The sequence below is a fragment of the Taudactylus pleione genome, unplaced genomic scaffold, assembly GCF_031769625.1.
Source record: "Taudactylus pleione unplaced genomic scaffold, aTauple2 ptg000040l, whole genome shotgun sequence".
NCBI classification, from domain to species: Eukaryota; Metazoa; Chordata; class Amphibia; order Anura; family Myobatrachidae; genus Taudactylus; species Taudactylus pleione.
This window is the reverse complement of record NW_028284442.1, coordinates 2,115,118-2,139,574: the sequence shown is the minus strand read 5'-3', so window position 1 is coordinate 2,139,574 and position 24,457 is coordinate 2,115,118. Positions and strand designations below refer to the sequence as shown.

The following is a 24,457-nucleotide window of genomic DNA, read 5'->3' as shown; positions in this document are numbered from 1 at the left end:
ATGATTGATATTCTCTAATATGTTTGATTAGTGTTAACTTATCCTCTGCCAGGTTCGTTTCCTCTATCGTCTTTCAAGTCTATGCCCCCTTTTCTTGAGTTCACTAACACTATTGTCAAACCTAGGGGCTTGACGGTGTGGTATGAGGGGTCGTATATGCACAGGGGCAATAATATCCATTGCAGTGGTCACATCCCTGTTATAGTAATTAACAAGGATCTTCACAGGCCCCCATTCCCGCTGAAAGAGCCAGGTTTGATGCAAGAGCCTGTGGAGTCATGCCCCTCCTTGGACGATACCTTGTCAACTCCATGGGTAAAGTTCTATTTTGAGGGGTTGCGACTGAGAAGTGAATTGAGTGGTGGTCTGACCACGTGACTGGATTTATATTTAGGTCAGAGACTTCTAATCCAATCTGGAAGACAAGATCAAGAGTGTGATCACTTATATGAGTAGCCGAAGGAATGACTTGTGTGAGGCCCAGAGCATTCATTGTGCACAGGAGATCCTGTCCAAAGTGTGAGAGCTCATCATCAAGCCATGTATTGAAATCCCCAAGGATCAGCCATCTTTGATGCTCCAGAACTAGTCCAGCAACAATATCTGCAAATTCTTGGAGAAATATCTTTACATCGCCAGGGGGTGGTAAATGAGAAGTACTCTGAATCCTAATTCTGTAGAACTCCGAGCAGTGATGCACTCAAATGAGTGAGTCATTTCCATTGGGTGGACGCTAAGTTTAAGTGCTTTTTTAAAGCGGATGGCCACTCCCCCCTCCCCTGCGGTTAAGTCTTGGGTTGTGAATGACAGAATAATTTGTTGGAACTGCAGCTTCCAAGATAGGTGCTGCACTTTCGTCTAGCCAAGTCTCTGTAATACAGGCAAGATCTGCAGATTCTGTAAGGTCAGCAATTGTGGCAGTCTTGTTTCTTATAGATCTGGCATTACAAAGGACAGACCTGATTGGGCATACCAGAAGGAATGTAGTTTCCTTTATATTGAGTGTAGGGGCTCTGGGAATGTCAGTCACACAGCGAGTTTAATGATCTGTTCTTCCAAGCACAGGGCCATTTGATAGGTACCACTTCTATCCTATATGAAACTGGTGAACCTGAAGGCAAGGAACTTAGGTGGTTACAGCGGATAGGAGATTTTCGTCCTCTCTTCCCACGACTTCCCCGTTGAGTTTTTTTGAAAATGCCAAGAGATTTAAGAATGGAAGCCTGTGCTGGATCAATAGGAACTGCTGCTCGTGGTGGGCGGAGTGAAAGCATAAAGCTGGAGGTGTAAAAATACATTGGGCCATCGATGAGAGAGCATGAATTGCATTTGATGATGAGAGAAGATCATGCAGTTTTTTATTTTTCTGTTTTCTCAACTCTGTGTGTGATCCAGAAGTTATAATGGGATTCATGAACAGTCTAATTTAATTTGGCTATTGCTATGTCCAGTAGCTTCTCTCTTGTACAAAAGGTATATTTTGAATAAGGAGTATCTAATAAGCTAACTTGTCTTTTCAGTTGATGATTTAGAGTCACACAAATTATCCCAGGGCAAAGCAGGCTTGCGGAAAGGTGTTAGAAGCCATTCCTATTGTATAGGTGTGAAAATCCCAGTGTGAGGCTACTTTTGAAGTGGATATTATGTGCAAAGGTAAAGATAACATGTCTCCAGGGGAAAAAAAAATTGGATCCTGTATTTTAAAATGACCAGACTTCCAGATTTCAGAGACTGGGGATACTGTATTTTAGATTATTAATGTAAGAAATCAGAGTTATTTGCTGAGCAGAGAACAGAGGTGAATGATGTCTTAGGGGGGAGCTGGAGCCAAAGATAATTTGTATTCCACAGTACCTTGCTCTGGGGTGTCCATTGCAGAGGTAATGCCAGTCTGAGTTCTAGTGGAGAAGGTAGAGGTTTCAATCCAATCCAATGTGAATCTCAGTGCAGGAATGCAATCCGTTGATTTTGGAGAGATATCCATGTAATGCAGTACAAGTTACAGGTAAGTCCTTGGATATTTCTTGTGCTTCTGATGTCACTTTTGTAGAATTTAAGCTGTTTTATGGAGATGTTCAGGAGCATGTAAAAGGTGAGGCAGCCATCTTGGGCGCCTGCAAATAGCCACCGGCATTTCTGCTCACACCCTCAGGAGGGTGTGAGCAAAAATGTGTGAGAAACCCCCTGGTGAGAGCACCCTAACCAGGACTTTAGACGGGTTTAGCTGTTTTACATGGCTAAACCCGGTCTAATAGGGCTTGAAGAGGGCGACAATTAATGAGCACCCAGAACAATTGAATTGCAAAACTGGGCACTCGTGAAGTATCGTCGCCCATGCAACAATTGAATCGCCCCCACAAAATCTTCTTTCAAACTGTTGATAGTTTCTCCGCTATTATTATTTTGGCACTGTATTATAAATGAGATTAGTGCTGTGAACCTTTGCAGCGTTTGCAACAGTTGGGTACCTGCAGGGGTTGAAAGCTTTACATGTTGCTATATGATGATCTAGGCGGATCAGGGATATTGACACCTAAATGCAGGCAAGGAGCACTTATGTGCCATGTAAAGGGCCTGGTCCTGAGTGGGGCGCATTGCTTAATTTTCTGTAGACTGTACATGCGCCGCAAACGCTGCCTGCACATATGGCAATTGAAGCAGTAGCTCATACGAGCTCTGTATGAGTTGGATCTCGAGACAACAACCTGCTGTGAAATGGGCATTAATGGGTGGTTACCATGCATACAGATACCTCTTGTGGGAGTGTCTTGGACTTGTAGCCCGACTTGCATGCTGGTTAGTGACCTGCGTACTGAGATGGGATGCCAGACCGATCTTTTTTTACTCAGCATGGGGTGGATGCAAGTGCCGATACTAATAATGATGGCAGTGGCCGGGAAAACAGTGGGCGCAATGCTAACACATAAAGCCACAGTGATAATAGCATGGACAGACAGATACTCACATCAGCATAATGTAATAAATCTGGCAGCTGCTGTAATTCACATATGCAGACACTTTGCATCCAACTCAGAATCTGGACATTATGACCACATGAAAATGTATTATTTTATTTTGTGGGACAAGATATCTTAGATGAGATTGAAGAGGATTAGAGGTGACACTAATTGGGGCATTCCCTGGTCTGTGGCCTGTTTTTCCTATGCAAAAGGATTTTTCTACATTATCCAAGAGGACAAAGATTGGGATTTAACTAGGGGTGTGCACCGGCCACTTTTCGTGTTTTGTGTTTTGGTTTTGGATCTGGATCTTTCTTCGTGTTTTGGATCTGGATTGGTTTTGCCAAAACCACCCTTCCGTGTTTTGGGTTCTGGGTTTTGTGTTTTGGATCTGTATTTTTTTTTAAAAAGCATAAAAACAGCTAAAATCACAGAATTTGTTGGTTTCTCTGCTCCTATGCTATTATTAACCTCAATAACCTTAATTTCCACTCATTTCCAGTCTATTCTGAACACCTCACACCTCACAATAGTGTTTTTATGTCCAAAAGGTTGCACCGAGGTAGCTGGATGACTATGCTAAGCGACACGAGTGGGCGGCACAAACACGTGACCCATCTAGGAGTGACACTGCAGTGGCAGGCAGGATGGCAGTTAGAAAAACTAGGCCCCAAACTGTACATAATGCAAAGAAAAAAAGAGGTGCAAGATGGAATTGTCCTTGGGCCCTCCCACCCACCCTTATGTTGTATAAACAGGACATGCACACTTTAACAAATCAATCATTTCAGCGCCAGGGTCTGCCACACAACTGTGGCTGAAATGATTGGTTCGTTTGGGCCCCCACAAAACAAGCTGGCAATTAATGTGTCCCTGCACAAACTGGCTCTACGGAGGCAAGATGTCATCCTCATCCTCCTCATCCACCGATTCCTCACCCTCTTCAGTGTGTACATCCTCATCCTCACAAAGTATTAACTCGTCCCCACTTGAATCCACCACCACAGGTCCCTCTGTACCTTCTGGAGGCTGGTCTCCCTGGAAGAGCTGATAATTCATTTTGATGAACATCATCTTCTCCACATTCTGTGGAAGCAACCTCCTACGCCTTTCGCTGACAAGGTTCCCGGCTGCACTAAACACTCTTTCGGAGTACACACTGGAGGGGGGGCAACTCAGGTAAAATAGAGCCAGTTTGTACAGGGGCCTCCAAATTGCCTCTTTTTCCTGCCAGTACAGGTATGGACTGTCTGACATGCCTACTTGGATGCTGTCACCGATGTAATCCTCCACCATTCTGTCAATGGTGACAGTATCATATGCAGTGACAGTAGACATGTCAGAAATTGTTGCCAGGTCCTTCAGTCCGGACCAGATGTCCAAACTTGGTCCTGCCTGCCCTGCATCACCGCCAGCGGGTTGCTTAGGATACCTAAGTTTTTTCCTGGCAGCCCCAGTTGCGGGAGAAAATGAAGAAGGAGCCGTTGACGTGTCACGTTCCGCTTCAGCTGACAGTGTGTTCACCAGCAGGTCTTTGCACCTCTGCAGGCTTGTGTCGGCCGGAAAGAGAGACACCACATAGGCTTTAAACCTAGGATCGAGCACGGTGGCCAAAATGTAGTGGTCTGATTTCAACAGATTGACCACCCTGGAATCCTGGCAAAGCGAATGAAGGGCTTCATCCACAAGTCCCACATGCCGAGTGGAATCGCTCCGTCTTAGCTCCTCCTTCACTTTCTCCAGCTGCTTCTGCAAAAGCCTGATGAGGGGAATGACCTGACTCAAGCTGGCAGTGTCTGAACTGACTTCACGTGTGGCAAGTTCGAAGGGCTGGAGAACCTTGCACAACACGGAAATCATTCTCCACTGCGCTTGAGTCAGGTGCATACCCCCTCCTTTGCCTATGTCATAGGTGGATGTATAGGCTTGTATGGCCTTTTGCTGCTCCTCCATCCTCTGAAGCATATAGAGGGTTGAGTTCCACCGCGTCACAACCTCTTGCTTCAGGTGATGGCGGGGCAGGTTCAAGAGTGTTTGCTGGCGCTCCAGTCTTCGGCACGCAGTCGCTGAATGGCGAAAGTGGCCAGAAATTTTTCGGGCCACCCAAAGCGTCTCCTGCACGCCCCTGTCGCTTTTCAGAAAATTCTGCACCACCAAGTTTATTGTGTGAGCAAAACATGGGACGTGCTGGAATTTGCCCAGATGTAATGCCCGCACAATATTGGTGGCGTTGTCAGATATCACAAATCCCCAGGAGAGTCTAAGTGGGGTAAGCCACTGGGCGATGATTTCCCTCAGTTTCTCTAAGAGGTTGTCGGCGGTGTGCCTCTTACTGAAACCGGTGATACACAGCGTAGCCTGCCTTGTAACGAGCTGGCGTTTCTGAGATGCTGCTACTGGTGACGCTGCTGCTGTTGCTGCGTAAGGTGATACATCTACCCAGTGGGCTGTCACAGTCATATAGTCCTTAGTCTGCCCTGTTCCACTTGTCCACATGTCCGTGGTTAAGTGGACATTGTGTACAACGGCATTTTTCAGGACACTGAGGACACTTTTTCTGACGTTTCTGTACAGTCTCGGTATCGCCTGCCTAGTGAAGTGGAATCTAGACGGGATTTGGAACCGGGGACACACTACCTCCATCAATTGTCTAAATCCCACTGCACTAATGGCGGATACCGGACGCACGTCTAACACCAACATAGCAGTCAAGGCCTCAGTTATACGTTTTGCTTCAGGATGACTGCTGTCGTACTTCATCCTCCTCGCTAAGGACTGTTGGAGGGTCAATTGTTTAGTAAAAGTAGTGGTGTTCCTACTTCCTCTCTGGGATGATGAACGACTCCCAGCAGCAGCAGCAACAGCAGCAGCGGCAGCAGTAGGCGTAGCAATGCAGGATCCTCCGGAGGAATCCCGGATAGGAGAGTCAGTCATGCCAGTGATATGGCCTGCAGGACTACTTCCGATCCTGACTAAGGAGGAAATTGACGAGGAGGGAGTTGACGGTGTGGTTTGCAGGCGCTTGGATACAACAGGACAACGGGATTTAGGTGTCCCTGGACTGCTTACGGTCTGAGCCAAAGTTTCTGAACTTGACAGTAACTTTTTATGAACGCGCTGCAGGTGCCGTATAAGGGAGGATGTTCCTAGGTGGTTGACGTCCCTACCCCTACTTATTTCACCTTTACATATGGTACATATGGCAAGACAGTTGTTGTCCGGATTTGGATAGAAATATTGCCAGACCAAAGAGGTGGAATGTTTGGTCTTCTGCCCAGGCATGACCGTGATGGGCTTTTTCATCCCACGGACAACAACTGTCTCCCCCGGAGCCTGATTTAAACAAACCACATCACCATCAGAATCCTCCTCGCCAACTTCCTCCTCAGCGCCAGCTACACCAGTATCCTCATCCTGTTGTACTTCAACAGTGACATCTTCAATTTGCATATCAGCAAGTGGACTGTGGGTGCTCCTTTCAGCACTTGCAGGGGGCGTGCAAATGGTGGAAAGAGCCACCTCTTCCCGTCCAGTGCTGGGAAGGTCAGGCATCGCAACCACCACCACACTTGGACTCTCTTTGGGGATTTGTGATATCTTCTTAGAAAGCACAGTTCTTCGCTGTGCTTTTGCCAGCTTAACTCTTTTGATTTTTTTAGTGGGAGGAGTGCTTCCATCGTCATGTGAAGCTGAACCACTAGTCATGAACATACTAGGGATCGACCTTAGCCGTTCCTTGCCACTCCGTGTCGTAAATGGCATATTGGCAAGTTTACGTTTCTCTTCAGCTGATTTAAATGTCTTTTTCAAGGTCATTTTCCTGAACTTTGCCATTTGGGATTGTATGTGCCCTCTACTATGACATTGGGCATCGGCCTTGGCAGACGACGTTGATGGCATGTTATCGTCTATGTCATGACTAGTGGCAGCAGCTTCAGCACTAGGAGGAAGTGGTTCTTGATCTTTCTCTATTTTATTTTTATCGGAGAAAGTTTGGTCCTCCATTTATGTTATATCGATTTGATATATACGTGCGGCTAAACACAGAAAATAAATTTTTTTTTGGTTCGGACTGGAGTGTACTTTGTGGGTTACAGCACCCTTTAACGGTCAAGCCAGCCGGCCCTTTACTTATGACACAGGCGCACTCTTGGCACTACTTTGTTGATGCACGTGCGGCTACTGCGCACACAATTCACAAACACAGAAAATAATTTTTTTTTGGTTTGGACTGGAGTGTACTTTGGGGGTTACAGCACCCTTTAACGGTCAAGCCAGCCGGCCCTTTACTTATGACACAGGCGCACGCTTGGCACTACTTTGTTGATGCACGTGCGGCTACTGCGCACACAATTCACAAACACAGAAAATAATTTTTTTTTGGTTTGGACTGGAGTGTACTTTCGGGGGTTACAGCACCCTTTAACGGTCAAGCCAGCCGGCCCTTTACTTATGACACAGGCGCACGCTTGGCACTACTTTGTTGATGCACGTGCGGCTACTGCGCACACAATTCACAAACACAGAAAATAATTTTTTTTTAGGTTTGGACTGGAGTGTACTTTCGGGGGTTACAGCACCCTTAACGGTCAAGCCAGCCGGCCCTTTACTTATGACACAGGCGCACGCTTGGCACTACTTTGTTGATGCACGTGCGGCTACTGCGCACACAATTCACAAACACAGAAAATAATTTTTTTTTTGGTTTGGACTGGAGTGTACTTTCGGGGGTTACAGCACCCTTAACGGTCAAGCCAGCCGGCCCTTTACTTATGACACAGGCGCACGCTTGGCACTACTTTGTTGATGCACGTGCGGCTACTGCGCACACAATTCACAAACACAGAAAATAATTTTTTTTTTGGTTTGGACTGGAGTGTACTTTCGGGGGTTACAGCACCCTTAACGGTCAAGCCAGCCGGCCCTTTACTTATGACACAGGCGAACGCTTGACACTACTTTGTTGATGCACGTGCGGCTACTGCGCACACAATTCACAAACACAGAAAATAATTTTTTTTTGGTTTGGACTGGAGTGTACTTTCAGGGGTTACAGCACCCTTTAACGGTCAAGCCAGCCGGCCCTTTACTTATGACACAGGCGCACGCTTGGCACTACTTTGTTGATGCACGTGCGGCTACTGCGCACACAATTCACAAACACAGAAAATAATTTTTTTTTGGTTTGGACTGGAGTGTACTTTCGGGGGTTACAGCACCCTTTAACGGTCAAGCCAGCCGGCCCTTTACTTATGACACAGGGGCACTCTTGGCACTACTTTGTTGATGCACGTGCGGCTACTGCGCACACAATTCACAAACACAGAAAATAATTTTTTTTTAGGTTTGGACTGGAGTGTACTTTCGGGGGTTACAGCACCCTTAACGGTCAAGCCAGCCGGCCCTTTACTTATGACACAGGCGCACGCTTGGCACTACTTTGTTGATGCACGTGCGGCTACTGCGCACACAATTCACAAACACAGAAAATAATTTTTTTTTTGGTTTGGACTGGAGTGTACTTTCGGGGGTTACAGCACCCTTAACGGTCAAGCCAGCCGGCCCTTTACTTATGACACAGGCGCACGCTTGGCACTACTTTGTTGATGCACGTGCGGCTACTGCGCACACAATTCACAAACACAGAAAATATATTATTTTTTTAGCACTTGGGGGGAGCACCCCTGATGGACAGAGCACCCCCTGGACAACACTACAGCACCCCTTTAGGACTGGGACACTGCACAGGACTTTGGAACTGACTGCACAACACAGTCCAGCCAGCCCCTATGGACTTTGAAGTAGTGGACACAGCCCCTATTAACAACAGCAGCACAGCACAACACAGCCAGCCCCTATGGACTTTGAAGTAGTGGACAACAGCAGCACTACACTACACTACACTACACAGCACTAACTCCCACCCTCCCTCTTCACTGTCCACAGCCGAGTGAGAAAATGGCGCCGACGCGGGTACCTTATATAGGATCCAAAACCCGCGAGACTCGGAAGGCGGGATGATGACGTTTTGCCTCGATGTCAGATCCGAGTCAGGCGGGAAAAGTCGAGCCTGACTCGGATCGGACTCGGATCGGGGGGGCTCGGGGGGGTTCGGATTTTCAGAAATCCGAACCCGCTCACCCCTAGATTTAACATATTCTTCTTTCAAAGGAATGTGTTTAATGTAACGATGGCTATATGAGAATATAATATATCTTTTATGTATGTCTGTCTGTCTTTTACAACCCAGTAAAAGGTTAATGTTGATTCAAATTGTAAAGAGCAACAGAATTTGTTGTGCTATATAAGAAACTGATTATTATATATTTATTATGTGCTATTTATAAACAATTACATCCACCTTCCAACATGCTTGAAAATGGGCAAAAGGGATATACCTAATGATTTGTGATTGTGACCAAGGCATATTGCAGGCTCATTAGGGCATGCCCTAATTCTGCGCCCTTATTGGGGAAGTTTGGAAAGTGCATTATTAGTCACTGACTCATGTGAGCTAAATGAAAGATTTAACCATAGCAAAATCTCCATCAGCTAATGGAAGTAAGTAGTGTTAAAGGAAATGTGCATTACATACAAAGTATACTTTATTATAAAATAGGGAATCTTATGGGTATTATGTAACTAATAATATTTTCATTAACAATAAGGCATGTTGCACAGGAGAGGACTCATGTACTGTACAGTTAAACATAAGTATGTTTGCAGAGCTTATTTCACTTGATTTCACTCTGAACATGCTCTGCAAGCGAGTGTATGCAAGTACAGCTATACAGTCGTGCGCATTTTAATGACATACACTAACCACAGAAGAGCGTAACTGGGTGCGATCAGGGTGTCCTCACGCATGCAAGGTTCAGAGCTGGTCGGAAGAGGCGTTTCTTGTGCACCTACTATAGGGTAAGAGCAAGTGTGCCTCGATTATGGCAGACCAGGAGTATACATAGTGGTCTGTTACATATAGACGAATATAGACATTTTTTCCCATGCACCTTTATTTGGCGTAATATACACTCCAGTTACTTCCAACTCAGCATCAGGCCCAGGGAGTTTATAACCTATAAAACTGCCAGTCCATTTTTTATAGCACAGTAAACGTAGAATACAGGTTATTTTATGTGAAGAAATGCTAATAACATCCATATAAATGTAAAGGTTGTTTGAGCATATTAGATCAAGTTATCACTTACACCATATTTGCCAACTCTCTGTCAGGGAGATTCCCTGAAATAGTAGCAGTCTCCCTGAAGAGTCTAACCATCTCCTTAATTGTACCTGTTCTCCATTTTGTAGCTGTTATATAAAAAAACAGAGCTATATACATTCAAATGGGATCATTGGTATAATTTGCCTGCATTGGTTATAAGGCACAGTGGCCCTGATTCAGAGCCGGACGCTCTGACAGAGTGCTCGCTCTGAATCAGGGCCGTCCTTCTTAATTTTTAGAGCGGCCTCCTGGCCGCTCGTATAGCTGTGGGTGACCACCCACAGCTATAGCGAACGGCCAGGAAGATGGTCGCGATGGTCAAGACCATCGCGACCATCGGGCTTGCGACGAGACCCTTGTGGTAGGGTCTCGTTGCTGCAAGCCCTGGAGTGCTTTTGGCTCTATCAGAGCCAAAAGCACTCCCACTAACATCACTTGTGATGTCAGTGGGGCTGGCCCCAGACGGTAGGCGTTCCCATGGGAACGCCTCCGTCTGGGCGGCCACGCCCCCAGCACGCCCACCAAAGGGGGCGTGCTGTCACTCACCATCGACAGCACGCCCCCTTTGGTATGAGACCCGGAGCGACGGCTTGCCCGTCGCTATCCGGGTCTAGCGCATGCACACGACGGAGCCAGCTCCGTCGTGCGCATGTGCACTGGGCCAACATCGATCCGTTTGCGAGCGGGTCTGAATCAGGCCCAGTGATCACTATGGCTAAATGCTTTTACTGAAAAACATCAGTGTGTTTTCATCAACATGTAGATCTTACTAACTACTTTGGGCCTCATTTATATTTGGATGTAAGTCAATTTTATGACACGCCTCTCGGATGTAGCAGTACACGCCCACTTTACTACCGCGCTCATAGGTGTTGCCATCACAGTCTCCCTGTAATGATGTCACCCTGCCAGACAGTGACCGAGAGAAGCCTGACAGGGTGACGTTATTTCCGGTGAATGGAGTTACTGAAACCGGTAGTGAGTTCCCTGGATGCTGGGCGGGGATGCAGAGTGTGTGTGGCATCTGAAAGGGTGAGTGTTGTTATTTAAAGCACTGTATTTGCATGTTTATTTCATGTTGTGTATCCTGAGGAAGGGACTTTCATGTCCCGAAATGTTGATGATTAAAGCACAAAGTTTCACTATTTGATGAAAGTCTCCTGAGTGCCGCCGGTTATCTGTTTCTATATTGTGTGTAGGATTCGCACCCCAAAGGAGGGCACCGGGAGCAAGTTTTCCACCTTTGTTGGAGGGGAGTGCCGGGCTGAATTTGGATAGATATAAATATAGTTGGGTTTGAAGTCCTGGCTGTCGGGATGCCGCTGGTCAGAATACCGACAGCAGCATCCCGACACCAATACAGAACAGCGGTGAGTATATTTCTAACCCTTATATTAAGGCTGCATCTAAATAAACGGATTTCTCCATAGGGAATTCCGGAAGGAGGTCATGGTGTTTAAGGGGCTACACCTCAAAAGCTATAGAAGGTACTGGGCTGAAATTTGGCATGGTCGGGTAGAACTGTCGCTCGGTGCTGCATACCAAATTTCAGGGCAAAAACTTAAAAAAATTAGGATTTGGGTGTAATCTAAAGCTCCAACTGTCACTTTTTTTCTGACATTCTCAATTAGGACAACTTTTTTGCTGTTCTCTATGGGTTTTTTCGGGAAGGCTTAACTCGGGTTAGGGGGCAAATTTAGACTTGGGGTTTGTTTTATTAGGTAGCTATTGTGCCAGGGTACGTGCTTTTGGGGTTCAGGTAAATGAGAAAGTTACAGTTTTGAAACTATTACCTCAAGAATGCGCCATTGAATAGATGGGAAATTTCAACTTGTTGCGAAGCCGCAGAAGGAGCCTCCAGCAGGTGTATTCACTTTGGCTTCACTTGGGTGCAGCAAGATGGCTGCCTTTTTCGGGCGGTAGCAGGGGCCGGGTCCGGGGGGGAAGAAAGCCGGCATTTGCTGCAGCCGGGATGCAGAGGAGGGGATAGGGGTTAGCGGGCGTTAGCTGCGGCTAGGAACCGGGAATGGTTGCAGGCTTTAGCAGCGGCAGTGCGGGCAGCGGTGTAGCATGCGTTAGGACCCGGGGGAGGTAGCAGCACACAGATGCAGGCTCGGCTCTGGAATATCCGTAATACCTGCATCTTTGTTTAAATAAAACAAACACAGAAGCAGGGACGGGTCAGTGAGACCCGTCTGTGCTTCTGTGTTTAATTAAAGAAAAAAAAACCTGTTTAAAATATGGGGGACAACTGATGTAGGGGTCCCCCGTATTCAGCGCAACCAGCACTAGGCTCTGAGCCGGTTCTGGAAATACAGGGGGAAAAATGCATAGAGTCCCCCTGTATTTACCAGAACCAGCACCGGACTCTTTCTAGCGGGGGGGGTGATGCCACAGCCAGGGGAGCCCTTTCACCGAGCCCCCAGCCGCAGCATCACCCCTGACCACTAGTCAGCCCTGGGCGGTGGATGTCGGGTTGATTGTCTAATGTTGTGCAAGTAAAGTTTGAATATTGTCTTTTGCTGTGGCACTACAGTTCTCAGCAAGCCTCCCCTGCATGCTGGTACTTGGAGAACCACAAATATCAGCATGCGGGGCATTACGGGCCTGCTGGTACCTGTAGTTTCACAGCAAAAGCAATATTAAAAAACCACACAATACACACACCGTAGAAAAGTAAAAGTTTTTATTAAAAGATGCACACACATGTACTCACACATGCACACACTATCTCACATACTCACCTAGTATCCCTGAAGCCAATCTGTCCTCTTCTCCAGTAGACAATGCAATGGAGAACCTGTAATAAAAATTCCATACTCACCTTTGCGTGGATCTGTCCTCTTCAGGCAATCCAGGGACTTGGCAAAAAAAAACCCACAAAATACCTGGACCCACGAACATCAGTAGTGTCCTCTAAGGACACTACTACCCGAATGACAGCTCCGCCCGGCATTTCAGTTCAGAAATCCCGGTGCGGAGCGCTCATTGGCTGAGAGAGGCGAGCCTTCTGCCTCTCAGCCAATGAGCTGTTCTCACCATTGACTTGAATGGTGAGAACCGAGCGTGCCCTTTTCATTAATTTTTGAAATTAAAAGATGGCCGCAGCTATCCAATCATGGCTCGTGACGTCATCGCCCCTATCCCCTCGGCTAGCTTAAATACAGCCAGCGCGAGGCGCCGTTCACTCAGTCGTCAGCTGGGGAGCTGTAGAGAAGACCAGCTGAAGCAAGAAGACGCTGCGGAAGCCCTGGATGGGCGGCGACCGGGAAAAGCTTAAAGGCAGCCACCTTCCAGGTGAAGACGCCGTAGAAGTCTTGGGGGAGCGGCAGCCATGAAAAAGAGCTTAAAGGCTGTTGCCCCCCCCAGGTAAAGGTCCAGCTAAATAAAATATTAAAAAAAAACTTCTTTTTTTTTTTCATTTATTTTAATATTTCTTTTCCAGGAGTACTATAGGTACCAGCAGGCCCTTAATGCACTGCCTGCTGGTGCTTGTGGTTCTCCAAGTGCCAGTATGCGGGGATGCCTGCAGGGACCTATAGTACTACTGTAAAAGACAATATTTATATTATCTTATGCTCCACACAATACAATCAACCCAGCACCCACTGCCCAGGGGTGCTGGGGATAGCCCTCGGCTATCAGCCTGGGCCTGGGGTGCCCTGGAGGGGGGACCCCTTTAATGGGGGGGTCCCCAGCTCCCCTGGCCTGGGCTGACTAGCGGTCAAGGGTGATGCTGTGGCTGGGGGGCCCGGTGAAGGGGCTCCCCTGGCTGTGGCATCACCCCCCCCCCCCCACTAGAAAGAGTCCGGTGCTGGTTCTGGTAAATACAGGGGGGACCTACGCATTTTTCCCCCTGTATTTCAAGAACCAGGGCCGGCTCAGAGCCCAGTACTGGTTGCGCTGAGTACGGGGGACCCCTATGTAATTTTTCCCCTGTATTTAGCACAACCAGTACTGGGTCCTCAAAGCCTGGTGCTGGTTGTTGGTTTTGGGGGCGGGGCACGTTTTGTTTTTCATATTTACAGGTGCTCCATTGGACAGATTGGCTACAGGGATACATAGATGAGTGTGTGAGATAGTGTGTGCATATGTAAGTACACATGTGTGTGTCTGTGAGTGTGTGTGCATGTAAGTTTTAATAAAATGTAACTTTTCTACGGTGTGTGTGTTGTGTGGTTTTTTAATTTGCTTTTGCTGTGGAACTACAGGTACCAGCAGGCCCGTAATGCTCTGCCTGCTGGTACTTGTGGTTCTCCAAGTACCAGCATGCGGGGGAGGCTTGCTGGGAAATGTAGTTTCACAGCAACAGCCAATATTCAAACTATACTTGTACCACACTTTACATAATCATCCCAGCACCCACCGCCCAGGGGAGCCCGGGGACAGCTCCGGGCTATCAGCCTGGGGTGCCCTGGAGAGGGAGAACCCTTTTTTTATTGGGGGGGGGGCGTCCCTAGGGATTCCCGGGCCTGGGCTGACTAGCAGCCAGGGGTGATGCTTTGGCTGGGGGGCCCGGTGAAAGGGCTCCCCTGACTGTGGCATCACCCCCCTCCCCCGCTAAAAAGGGTCAGGTGCTGGGGACCCTATGCATTTATTTCCCCCTTTATTTCCAGAACCAGGGCCGGCTCAGAGCCCAGTGCTGGTTGCGCTGAATACAGGGGGACCCCTCCTCATTTGTCCCCCTGTATTTTGGCAACCGGGGATAGTTCTGATTAGCCCAGTGCTGGTTGTGCTTGAGTACAGGGGACCCCTACGTCATTTTTCCCCTGTATTTAAACACAACCAGGACTGGTTGTGTTTTGGGGTGGAGGGCACCTTTTTTTTTATTTTACACATTCAATTTTTAACATCGATGCGTAGATTGATCTCACTGCTGCGTTCGTGCATCTGTGACTTATTGATTTTATTTTCTCAGGTGCATGCGCACTACCAGTGAGCCCTCTGTCGCCCACTGATGCCCCTTTTGCACTGCACCACTGCTACTGCTTTGCACCACCACTGCTGCCACTACCCCGCACGCCTACAGCCGTCTCGCACTCTGCACCTCCCAGACCACCTCCTGTGTGCTGTCCCCTCTTCCACCTGCGCCAGTGTACCATTTTGTTGCCCTTCTCCCCTGCAGGTGGCCCGGTTTGCTCATCCAAACCCTGATAGTTAATATATTTTAAAAAAGCTATGAAATTCCATAGACAAAAAACCTTACGGTTTCACATGTCTCATTAAGGCTGCTTAGACATGATCTGAAAATTCACAAAACCTTCTGAATTTCTGCCACTCGAACTCCAAAAAGCAATGTAATTACAATCATTAAGGCTGACGCCTTAATGGATGTGTTCCTTGCGTAATACAGATATGGTATGCCATGACACCATGTCGTTAACTGCAGGTTCAGCACTCTCAAAGAGTGAGATTGCTGTCACTCACAAAATGGTGGAGCTGCTAATTCACAGAATTGTGTGCTCATTGGAATACACTAATACTGGACCTATGTAGGGCCATACGTTCCTTTAGTTGCTGGGAGATCTTCCCTATATAAAATAGCCTGCATGGGCATCTTATATAGTAAATTACTAATCTGCTTGAGCATAACAAGGCAAATCGAATTTTACAATTTTTTTCCGGAATGCGGATGTACAAATGAATCCCCGATTTCTAAGAAACTACAGGTCGTACATCCAGTGCATTTGTAGTTACCCGGTTTACGTGTAAGAAAATGGTCCGGTTTTTGAATGGTGAAGGAAGAGATGTCATTGTGGACAACAAAGTGCTTGATATTTTTTCCACACCTGAACGAAGGCATAATGGGTGGCGACCCTGCGCGACTGCACTGATCGAACACCCCTAGAGCCGGCCCTGCCCCATCCCCTGGTCCCCGGCAAGTACAGAGATGTTGGCTTGAGAGTCTTCTTTACCTATATGGTGGTTTCTCTGTACTGCAGAACGTCTGAAGAAACTGTTCCTCTCTGCAGATGGAGAATTCAGTCATATTCACTATTCACATAGAATACATGGTCCGGAAGACGCCTGTTTGCGTAGGAATATTACCAATGTCATTGTTATCATGTAACAGAAGTACGTACAGATAATATATAGATACAGAAGTGTTGGTGTAGGGCAAAATGTGAACTTCCTTGTTCAAATAATGTTATATTATTAAACTGTGGGCCTGATTCAGGCGAGCGCTGAGCGCTCGCAAGCGGGTCGATGTTGCCCAAGTGCGCATGCGCACGACGGAGACTGCTCCGTCGTGAGCATGCGCGAGACGGCCAAGCCGTCTTTATGGGTCTCGCACCAAAGGGGGCGTGCTGTCGATGGTGATTGACAGCACGCCCCCTTTGGTGGGCGTGCGGGGGCGTGGCTGCCCAGACGGAGGCATTCCCATGGGAACGCCTACCATCTGGGGCCGGCCCCACTGACATCACTAGTGATGTCAGTGGGATGCTTTTGGCTCTGATAGAGACCATCGCGACCATCATTTTGGCCGCTCGCTATAGCTGTGGGTGGTCACCCACAGCTATGCGAGCTGCCAGGTGGCTGCTCCAAAAAGTAGGAGGGACGGCCCTGATTCAGAGCAAGCGCTCTGTCAGAGCGTCCGGCTCTGAATCGGCCTGTATTTGCTAATTATTTAGTACCATTTTTATCAGTAATGTTTCTTTAGAATAAAGATTCAATAGAAACATTACTGGGAGTTTTCCTTGTAATCCTGCCAGTTGTGGATAACGTTCAGCCACTCCCCCTATACACTTCAGTCTCATCGCCCCCTTGTTTCTCTTTAGCCCCCCCTGTGTCTCTCCAGCCTCATTCACCCATGTCTCTCCAGCCCCCACCGTGTCTCTCCAGGCCCAGCTCCCAGTGTCTCTCCAGCCCTCACACCTTACCTTCTGCTATGTCTTCCGATTGCTCTGTATTTCAACAGTGCAGTCCTATGATGTGATGTGCGCTATGCAGGCAGGGGTTAGAGCTAGGTTTATCTGTGGGCTCATCCAGGGCCCCATAGAATGTCGGGGCCCAGAACAGCTGTGCCCCTAGTCCCCCCCCCCCCTGTCAAAGTAGTAATTTTATTGTTTTTAAGTTAATAACTACTGTATTTGTATATATAGATTTGATGCCCCCTTGCAAACATATTAACAGATTCTTCTGGTGGAGGTTTTTCGTCATGCTGGCTTTCTATCAGGAGTTGTACTGCTGTCATTTGGGTATTGGAGGTGGTGGGGGGAGAGTGTAAAATCTAACTATCTTTGCCTGAGAAAGTTTTTACCTCAAATTATCAGATTTGTAACAATTAATCTTTGTAAATGTTTTTTTTGCACAGGGGACAGGAGGCCATTGTGGAAATCAATTCTGATACATCCCCCAAATCATCAGGTCTTCAATGGCTTAACCCTGCACAGACTGTAGGGAAGACTCATCCTTATCTCTTCAGTCAGTGCCAGGTAATTAGATTTAATGATACATTTATTGTCCACATGAACATGTTTTGTGACATTTTATGCCCCTGAGTGTGCTGTATGATTACCTTATACTGTTACAGCATTATGACAATACCCCAATATATAATGAGCTTCATTTGCATGTGGTATTAAGCTGTACTGGTACTGCAAACTTAGGGCCTGATTCAGAGCCGGACGCTCTGACCAGAGCGCTCGCTCTGAATCAGGGCCCTCCTCCATTAAAATGGAGCGTCCTCCTGGACGCTCGTATAGCTGTGGGTCACCACCCACAGCATATACGAGCGTCCAAAAAGATGGTCGCGATGGTCTCCCTGCCACAAGCCCTGGAGTGATTTTGTCTCTATCAGAGCCAAAATCACTCCCACTGACATCACTAGTGATGTCAGTGGGGCCGGCTTCAGACGGTAGGCGTTCCCATGGGAACGCCTCCATCTGGCAGGCACGCCCCCGGCACGCCCACCAAAGGGGGCGTGCTGTCAATCAACATCCACAGCACGCCCGCTTGCGAGTGGGTCTGAATGACCCCCTTACTCCAGTGCTACAGTTTTGGGCCTATCAATTTTCCTATACATAGCAAGTATTTAGCCAGTTGCATCTAATTGGTAATTGTGAACCTATACATTTATACAAAAAGATTTAAAATCAAATAGTGTGACAAATTGATAGATTTATAAATTTCATAGCATGGACAATAACTATAAGCATAGCAGCCCATGCAGTTGCTAGCAGGTTCAGAGATAAAAGTGGCCAAAGGTTAGTGTCCTTTATCTTTGGCAAGGTTTATCTGAGAAATTATTGGGAGTTCTCACACATTTAGAGGCTCCCAATGAGCTTTGGCATCTTCTAGCAGTAGCTTCACCTAGCCTGTGTGTGTCATATAATACAGAAGCCTAATTGACTCCCACAGTCTTTTTAACACATCTGACAGTCATAACTATTAACTAGACATGGTAAGAGATATAGGGCTGGCAACTACCATCAAATATCTTAATGATATAACCCATCGTCAAGTCCCCTACCCCGCCCCCCTTCTTAGACATCCAGCCAAAATGTAATATCTCCAGTAAATAATTTTTTACTCATTTTGCAAATTAGGATATAATAAAATAAAATGTATAGACTGTGTATATAGAAGATCCTTGACCTCAATGGAGTCACTTTTTCACTGGCAATCATCCACAAAAGTATTTCTGAGATTGCCTTCTTTGGATCCACCACCAAATACCTCCATGAACTTACATGGGAGAGAGATCTGAGACCTTCGATGCAGAGGTTTGGGAAATACAGTAGATTAGCGCCTAAAGCTCCACCTATCAAAATAAAAGAAAAAAAGCTATAAGCTTCTATAATAATCGTATTATGATCTGGTACACCTTAATAAATTCTCTCCAGATGTTTAATGTACCTGTTGGCTGTTATATGGATAGAACCTTTCCTTGCATCTGCTGGATATATCCTTAGCTCTCCTTTTTATAGCAAAACATCAGGAGATTGGTGTTTACGGTATTGCATATCGATATCTTGCTTTCACCAAAATACTTCCTCCTCCCTTTGTATAACCCCTCTGCTACTCGTCACTAAATCAAACTGATTCAGTGCATCCTGTCTGCTGCCACCTGTCAAATTGCGGCCTCTTGGAAATGATCCCTACCTACCTATCGAATGGAGTTCATGACAACCATTATTAACAAATCCTTCGGGAACACAAGTGAGCCATGGGGCCTATGTAGTAACATTCAGATTCTTTTCTTTTGTATTGAATTTTGGATTATTTCTGTGTGTAATAAATTCTTACACATTCTCTCATCAACATTATAATTCCATTGTCCTTCTACTCCTATCTTTCCAACTTTCCTTTCAATATGCTGTGCTGCATACCCCACTTCTCCTAAAAATGGATCCAGTATCTTTGATTTATTTTAGTGTTCATTCTAGACCCCTGCATGTAATGAGTAAGGAGAACATATTTTTTTATTTTGAAGGGCACAATTTTATACGTGATGTATCACTACAATTAAAATTTGCCCTCCTCACTGATTACGTGCAGGGTGCTAGAATGAGCACTATACTTTATAATTCTGCCTGCAGACTCTAGGGAGATTTATTAAGCTGTGGGGAGATATCCTAACTGTCACTTTACTGGCTGTGTTTGAAAAATGACAGGAGCTGATTGGTTGGTACTTTATCTCCATCCACTTTATCTCTCTCCAAGGCTTAGTACATAGACCCCATAGAGAGGATCCGTGGGGCTTCAAGCAGGAAGTCGCTCCGCTCCCTGTTTTCCCGTCCACAGCCCTAACTGTCATCATTAGCATCAGGACGTCAGAAACAGGCTTTCCTTCCTACGCACACGCCCATGACACACCCACAAGAAAGAAGAGCTCTGTGCGATCGCATTGTCACCCCCCCATTTCCTGGAAAGACAGATCCGACCAAGTTCAGTCTGACTAAGAATAAGACGGAGATACGCAAAAATGCTAACATTGGCATCTGCGTATGCACTATATGCTAACACTTGCTATTTGCATTCGTACAAAGAGATTCGTCCGACACCGCATCAGCCCCGTAGTGTGATTGATTCAGGGACACTATTTAGTCTGTTACCATAAATGGTGCCATGTGATCATTTACCAGTATTTGCCACGTAAAATTAATAGTATGATTTGTTATTCTATGCAATATATCTTGTTCACTCACAGGCTACACATTGCAGAAGTATTATTCCTTGCCAAGACACTCCAGCAGTGAAATTTACTTACTACTGTCAGGTCTGTATGGTAATATCCTCAGAATAACTAATTTGACTGTAAAGGTTCTTCAAGAGCAACAGATTATCCTAGTGTGTATTGTCCGCACAATGGGCCTGATTCAGCAGAGGATGGAATTGCAAAGCCGCACACAAGCAGCTTTGCAACTCCGTCCTTGCTAAAATGCAAATGCAGCAGGAGGTGCCTGACACATCCTGATGCGTCCGCAGTCCCAACATTGCAAGCGACGTTGCAGCCTGGGATAACCATCTCGACCATCGGTCGCAATGTTGGACGGCGCCAGCCAGCTGAGTAAGCCTCAGCTTGCACAGACTGGCCAGCATGTGAGGCCAGGAATCTACGTCCATGGACGCAGGTCCTGGCCTTGCCACCCCCAGAGAACGGGGTCATCAAACCAGAGAACGCAGGCCATCACCGCCTTTGCACAGCCCTGTAAAGCCTCTGCCTCTGTCCCTGCCCGTGTGCAATAATCATGAATCTGCGTTCGGCAGTACACTTGCGTGCACAGCTGAATCAGGACCAATGGTAGTAAATAATCTTTATACTTGCGAAAAATTGCCAGTGTTTTTATCTCCAGTTTACCACCACATTCGGTTATAGCATATAAAGTTAATTTACTGTATTTGAACTATTGACCTCCAGTTTACACTAGCCTATAGCACTTTTTATCTACATATTAAAATGACTTACATGTAATCAGCACCAAAAATTCCATACTACACTGCATGTCAGTATCACCCTCCCTCAGACCGATTATCATTACCATTTTGTGAGTAATGTTATAGAATCCATATGTTTGTAAAATGTTAAAGATATGGCATATAAAGTTAAAATACACATATACGTTGGAATACACATGTATGCTTTCCTTTTTTGCCTAGATACAAGAAACATTGCAGACCTAGATGTTCTTTACAAAAATATATCCCCCCTCCATAGATGATCTTCTCATTTTCTAACAGGTGTCAGTAAGAAAGGACTTATTGGTGCTGATGGGTGCTATTCATGACGGGAACATGCCTGATCCGCAGGACTGCAATAAGAAGATCTATTGTTTCCAGCAAAATGTAAGATTACTGTACTATAGTTAGCTGACTGCAAACTGAAATAACAACTCCAGTTTCCTCCACTGTCACCACTGATACCACACGCCTAGCTCTTGTGCATGTCACCAGATATAAATGCAGAGAGAGAGAGAGAGAGAGAGAGAGCCATTGTACACACATATAAGCACACATTTAAATACAGGCTAATGCTAGAGTGGTCCCAAAAAAGGGCTTTTATCATTTGCATTCCTGAATATGGGAGGTTAAAAATAAGACTACTTGTTTAAAGTTTGTCTGCCTGTTTTGGATCTGAAAAAACCCCTGAGTATGTGATTATTGATAAATGGGCCCCGAAGTGTTAATCCTCAAGATTTAAAACTGTTTAATAAGAGCTTAACCTTGCCCTCCCAAATTCTGAAAAGGAAGCCGCTACACACTGTGAGAAAGGCATGTGAGTCATCAGGGCCGTAGCTAGGGTAGTGCGGCCGGTGCCATCGCACAGGGCACCACAGGGCAGGGGGCGCTGTTTGGGCCTGTCAAATTTCTGTTTATTATCATTCTTGCTTGTAGCTCCCTCTTATTTTATCCCCAGCATCTCCTGGCCTCTCCTATCTCTTCCCTGCCCCTTCCCCATAAAGCCATGGCCCTTTTTTGGGTACATTATGTCCCTTTGAAAAATGAGGGGGGTGTCGATGCTCTTTTTGGCACAGAGCACCAAAAAGTCTAGTTATGGCTCTGTGAGTCATTGGGTGTGCCGTCACAATATAGGAAAAACGTTGTCCTAGTATTCAGGAACACAAAAATATGCAATTTAGGAAATTATTTTACATTTTTGTTAATAATGGATAGACACAGTGACAGATGAGCTTTCAGTACAGTATTGTACTGATAATAAAGGGATAAACAAAAGATTTTTTCTGTGTGGTTATTTGTACATAATTAATGCAAAACTAGGAGAATATCCCCAATTATAGTACATTCCTTCTAATATAACTATAACATGGGATTAGTGGATCGTTTAGAGCAGTAGCCTGAAACCAAACAGCTGTAAAAAAGCCCAGACCTCCCTCATTCACACTCAGTTGTGCAAGTAGGATGAGTTATGATAGATGACAAACTACTCGGCTGAGGCTCATTTTCTAGAAGTCCCGATGAGCTAGTGGAAATGTGCCAAGTGTTTCTTGAAGGAAACAGAGATATGAGACTTGTTGTGCTTATCAACATATGTAGGGCCCCATTTAACAACAAGACATAACCCCTTTAGCAAGTTTTAAAGGGGATATGTCCTCTATTCAGTATTTAACAATCAGTGGTAAACTAAGATCACACCAGTGTTTCCTCAGGGAGCACTAACTGCATGTTTTCCAGATCTCCTCACAGAATTACAAGTGAAATAATAAACTCCACCTGTGGATCTTTTAAAATGTGTCAGTCAGTAATGAATACACCTATGCGCCAACTAGGAAAAATGGAAACCATGCACTGTTAGTGCTCCCTGAGGAATGAGTTTGGGAAACACTGGCTTACACCATCTATAGATGTCAAGAGTGATACAGTCCCCATTTCCGGCAGTGGGGGCACAGCAAGAGCCTTTCCTGCTTCAATGAAGTCTGACTCTCAAATACACTAGGTATCACACAATTTTTATAAACAAGTTATGCTCTGTTCATGGGTTGAGTTCATAGGCTTAAATAGACAGTGGTTATTATACCACGTACCGCAAATATAATCAGACATGCTTAAAATATAATGAATCCACTAGAAGTTCCATCAAGGGTCCCAAGTAACCTCTCTGCTAATATTAACATGTACCTCATAGAATGAAAATGAATCACAATATGTGATATAGCATAAAAAGTTTAATCAACAGCAAAACAATAAAATATTCCCGTACAGATGTGTCCACATACATCTATCCTCCGTGTGCCACACAATTTTTGAGCGCTGCGACTCGATAGCGCTGAGTGCACAAGCAGCTTATGCTGATTTGCAGCATGCCTATATTATGTGTACATGTGTACGACTGCGGCCATCTCTGCATGCGAAGTTCTATGTTTAGAGCAACAGCGGCTGTGAATACTGTAACGTAGCATTTTGCATGCAGAATCAGCCGCACACAGAATATAGGCATGCCGCATATCTTTTTTTTTTTTTTTTTAATTGACTACAAAGTAAAACTTTTTCACAGTGCTACACAATGCAGTAATCAACACAAAATATTTATACCAAATATCTGGCAGGACATGCAGGGCCGGTGCAAGGCTTCTAGGTACTCTAGCCAAATCTTCTGTCTGCTGCCCCCCCCCTCCCATTCAGTACTCACTTTTTAGCCCCTCAGGTGAAAGTGTGGAGGTGATGTTTTAGAAGTTCCACAGCCGCCACTGTCAAATTGAGATACACCCCCTCCAAAAACAATATGTAAAAACAACGGTGTGCGACATATGCAAATACACCCAGGCAGGCTGTAGTGTAGTCGGGCAACACAGGCTAGATAGATAGATCCATACAATCTCTGGGACAGATATTAAGTCCAGAGCATTTTTTTTTTTTTTTTTTTTTTATTGTCATTCGAAGTGTTGAACATCAAAATACAATCAAGGATGAACATAGCTATACAGAGATGGTTAGACATATTAAATCACACTTGTTTGAAGAAGTAGCATTTTGACTTATTAGGGCAAAATACAATAATTTATCACAAATCGACACAAAATGGTCACGGTGGATTATTTGGAATATCCCATATTATATTCATATTGGTTTTAAAAAAAAAAGAAACGATCATCCAATGACCAACTTATTGAAGAACAAATAATACATTTGAATAAGAATAAAGAGAATACACAGAAAAAATAAATAAAACTACAAAAAGTTTTCTTACAGAGCTGTGTACCATCACATTCAAATTTTAATAAAAATAAGAATGATGGGCCACCAATGCCCTCCCTCCCCCTCAATCAAACACTCACAAACAAAAAATAATATGACAAAGTCAGGTCTCTAA

General features: G+C 45.6%; 1 protein-coding gene across 1 annotated transcript in view; it reads left to right on the top strand.

Moving 5' to 3' along the window:
- The window catches only part of LOC148538314 (leukotriene A-4 hydrolase-like), a 154,715-nt gene that overhangs the window by 4,994 nt on the left and 125,264 nt on the right, over nt 1-24,457 (top strand). Inside the window, exons 3-5 of the mRNA XM_088453652.1 lie at nt 17,501-17,621; nt 20,339-20,407; nt 21,370-21,474. Coding sequence (XP_088309778.1) covers nt 17,501-17,621; nt 20,339-20,407; nt 21,370-21,474 — 295 coding nt within the window. The remainder of the gene's footprint in view (nt 1-17,500; nt 17,622-20,338; nt 20,408-21,369; nt 21,475-24,457) is intronic.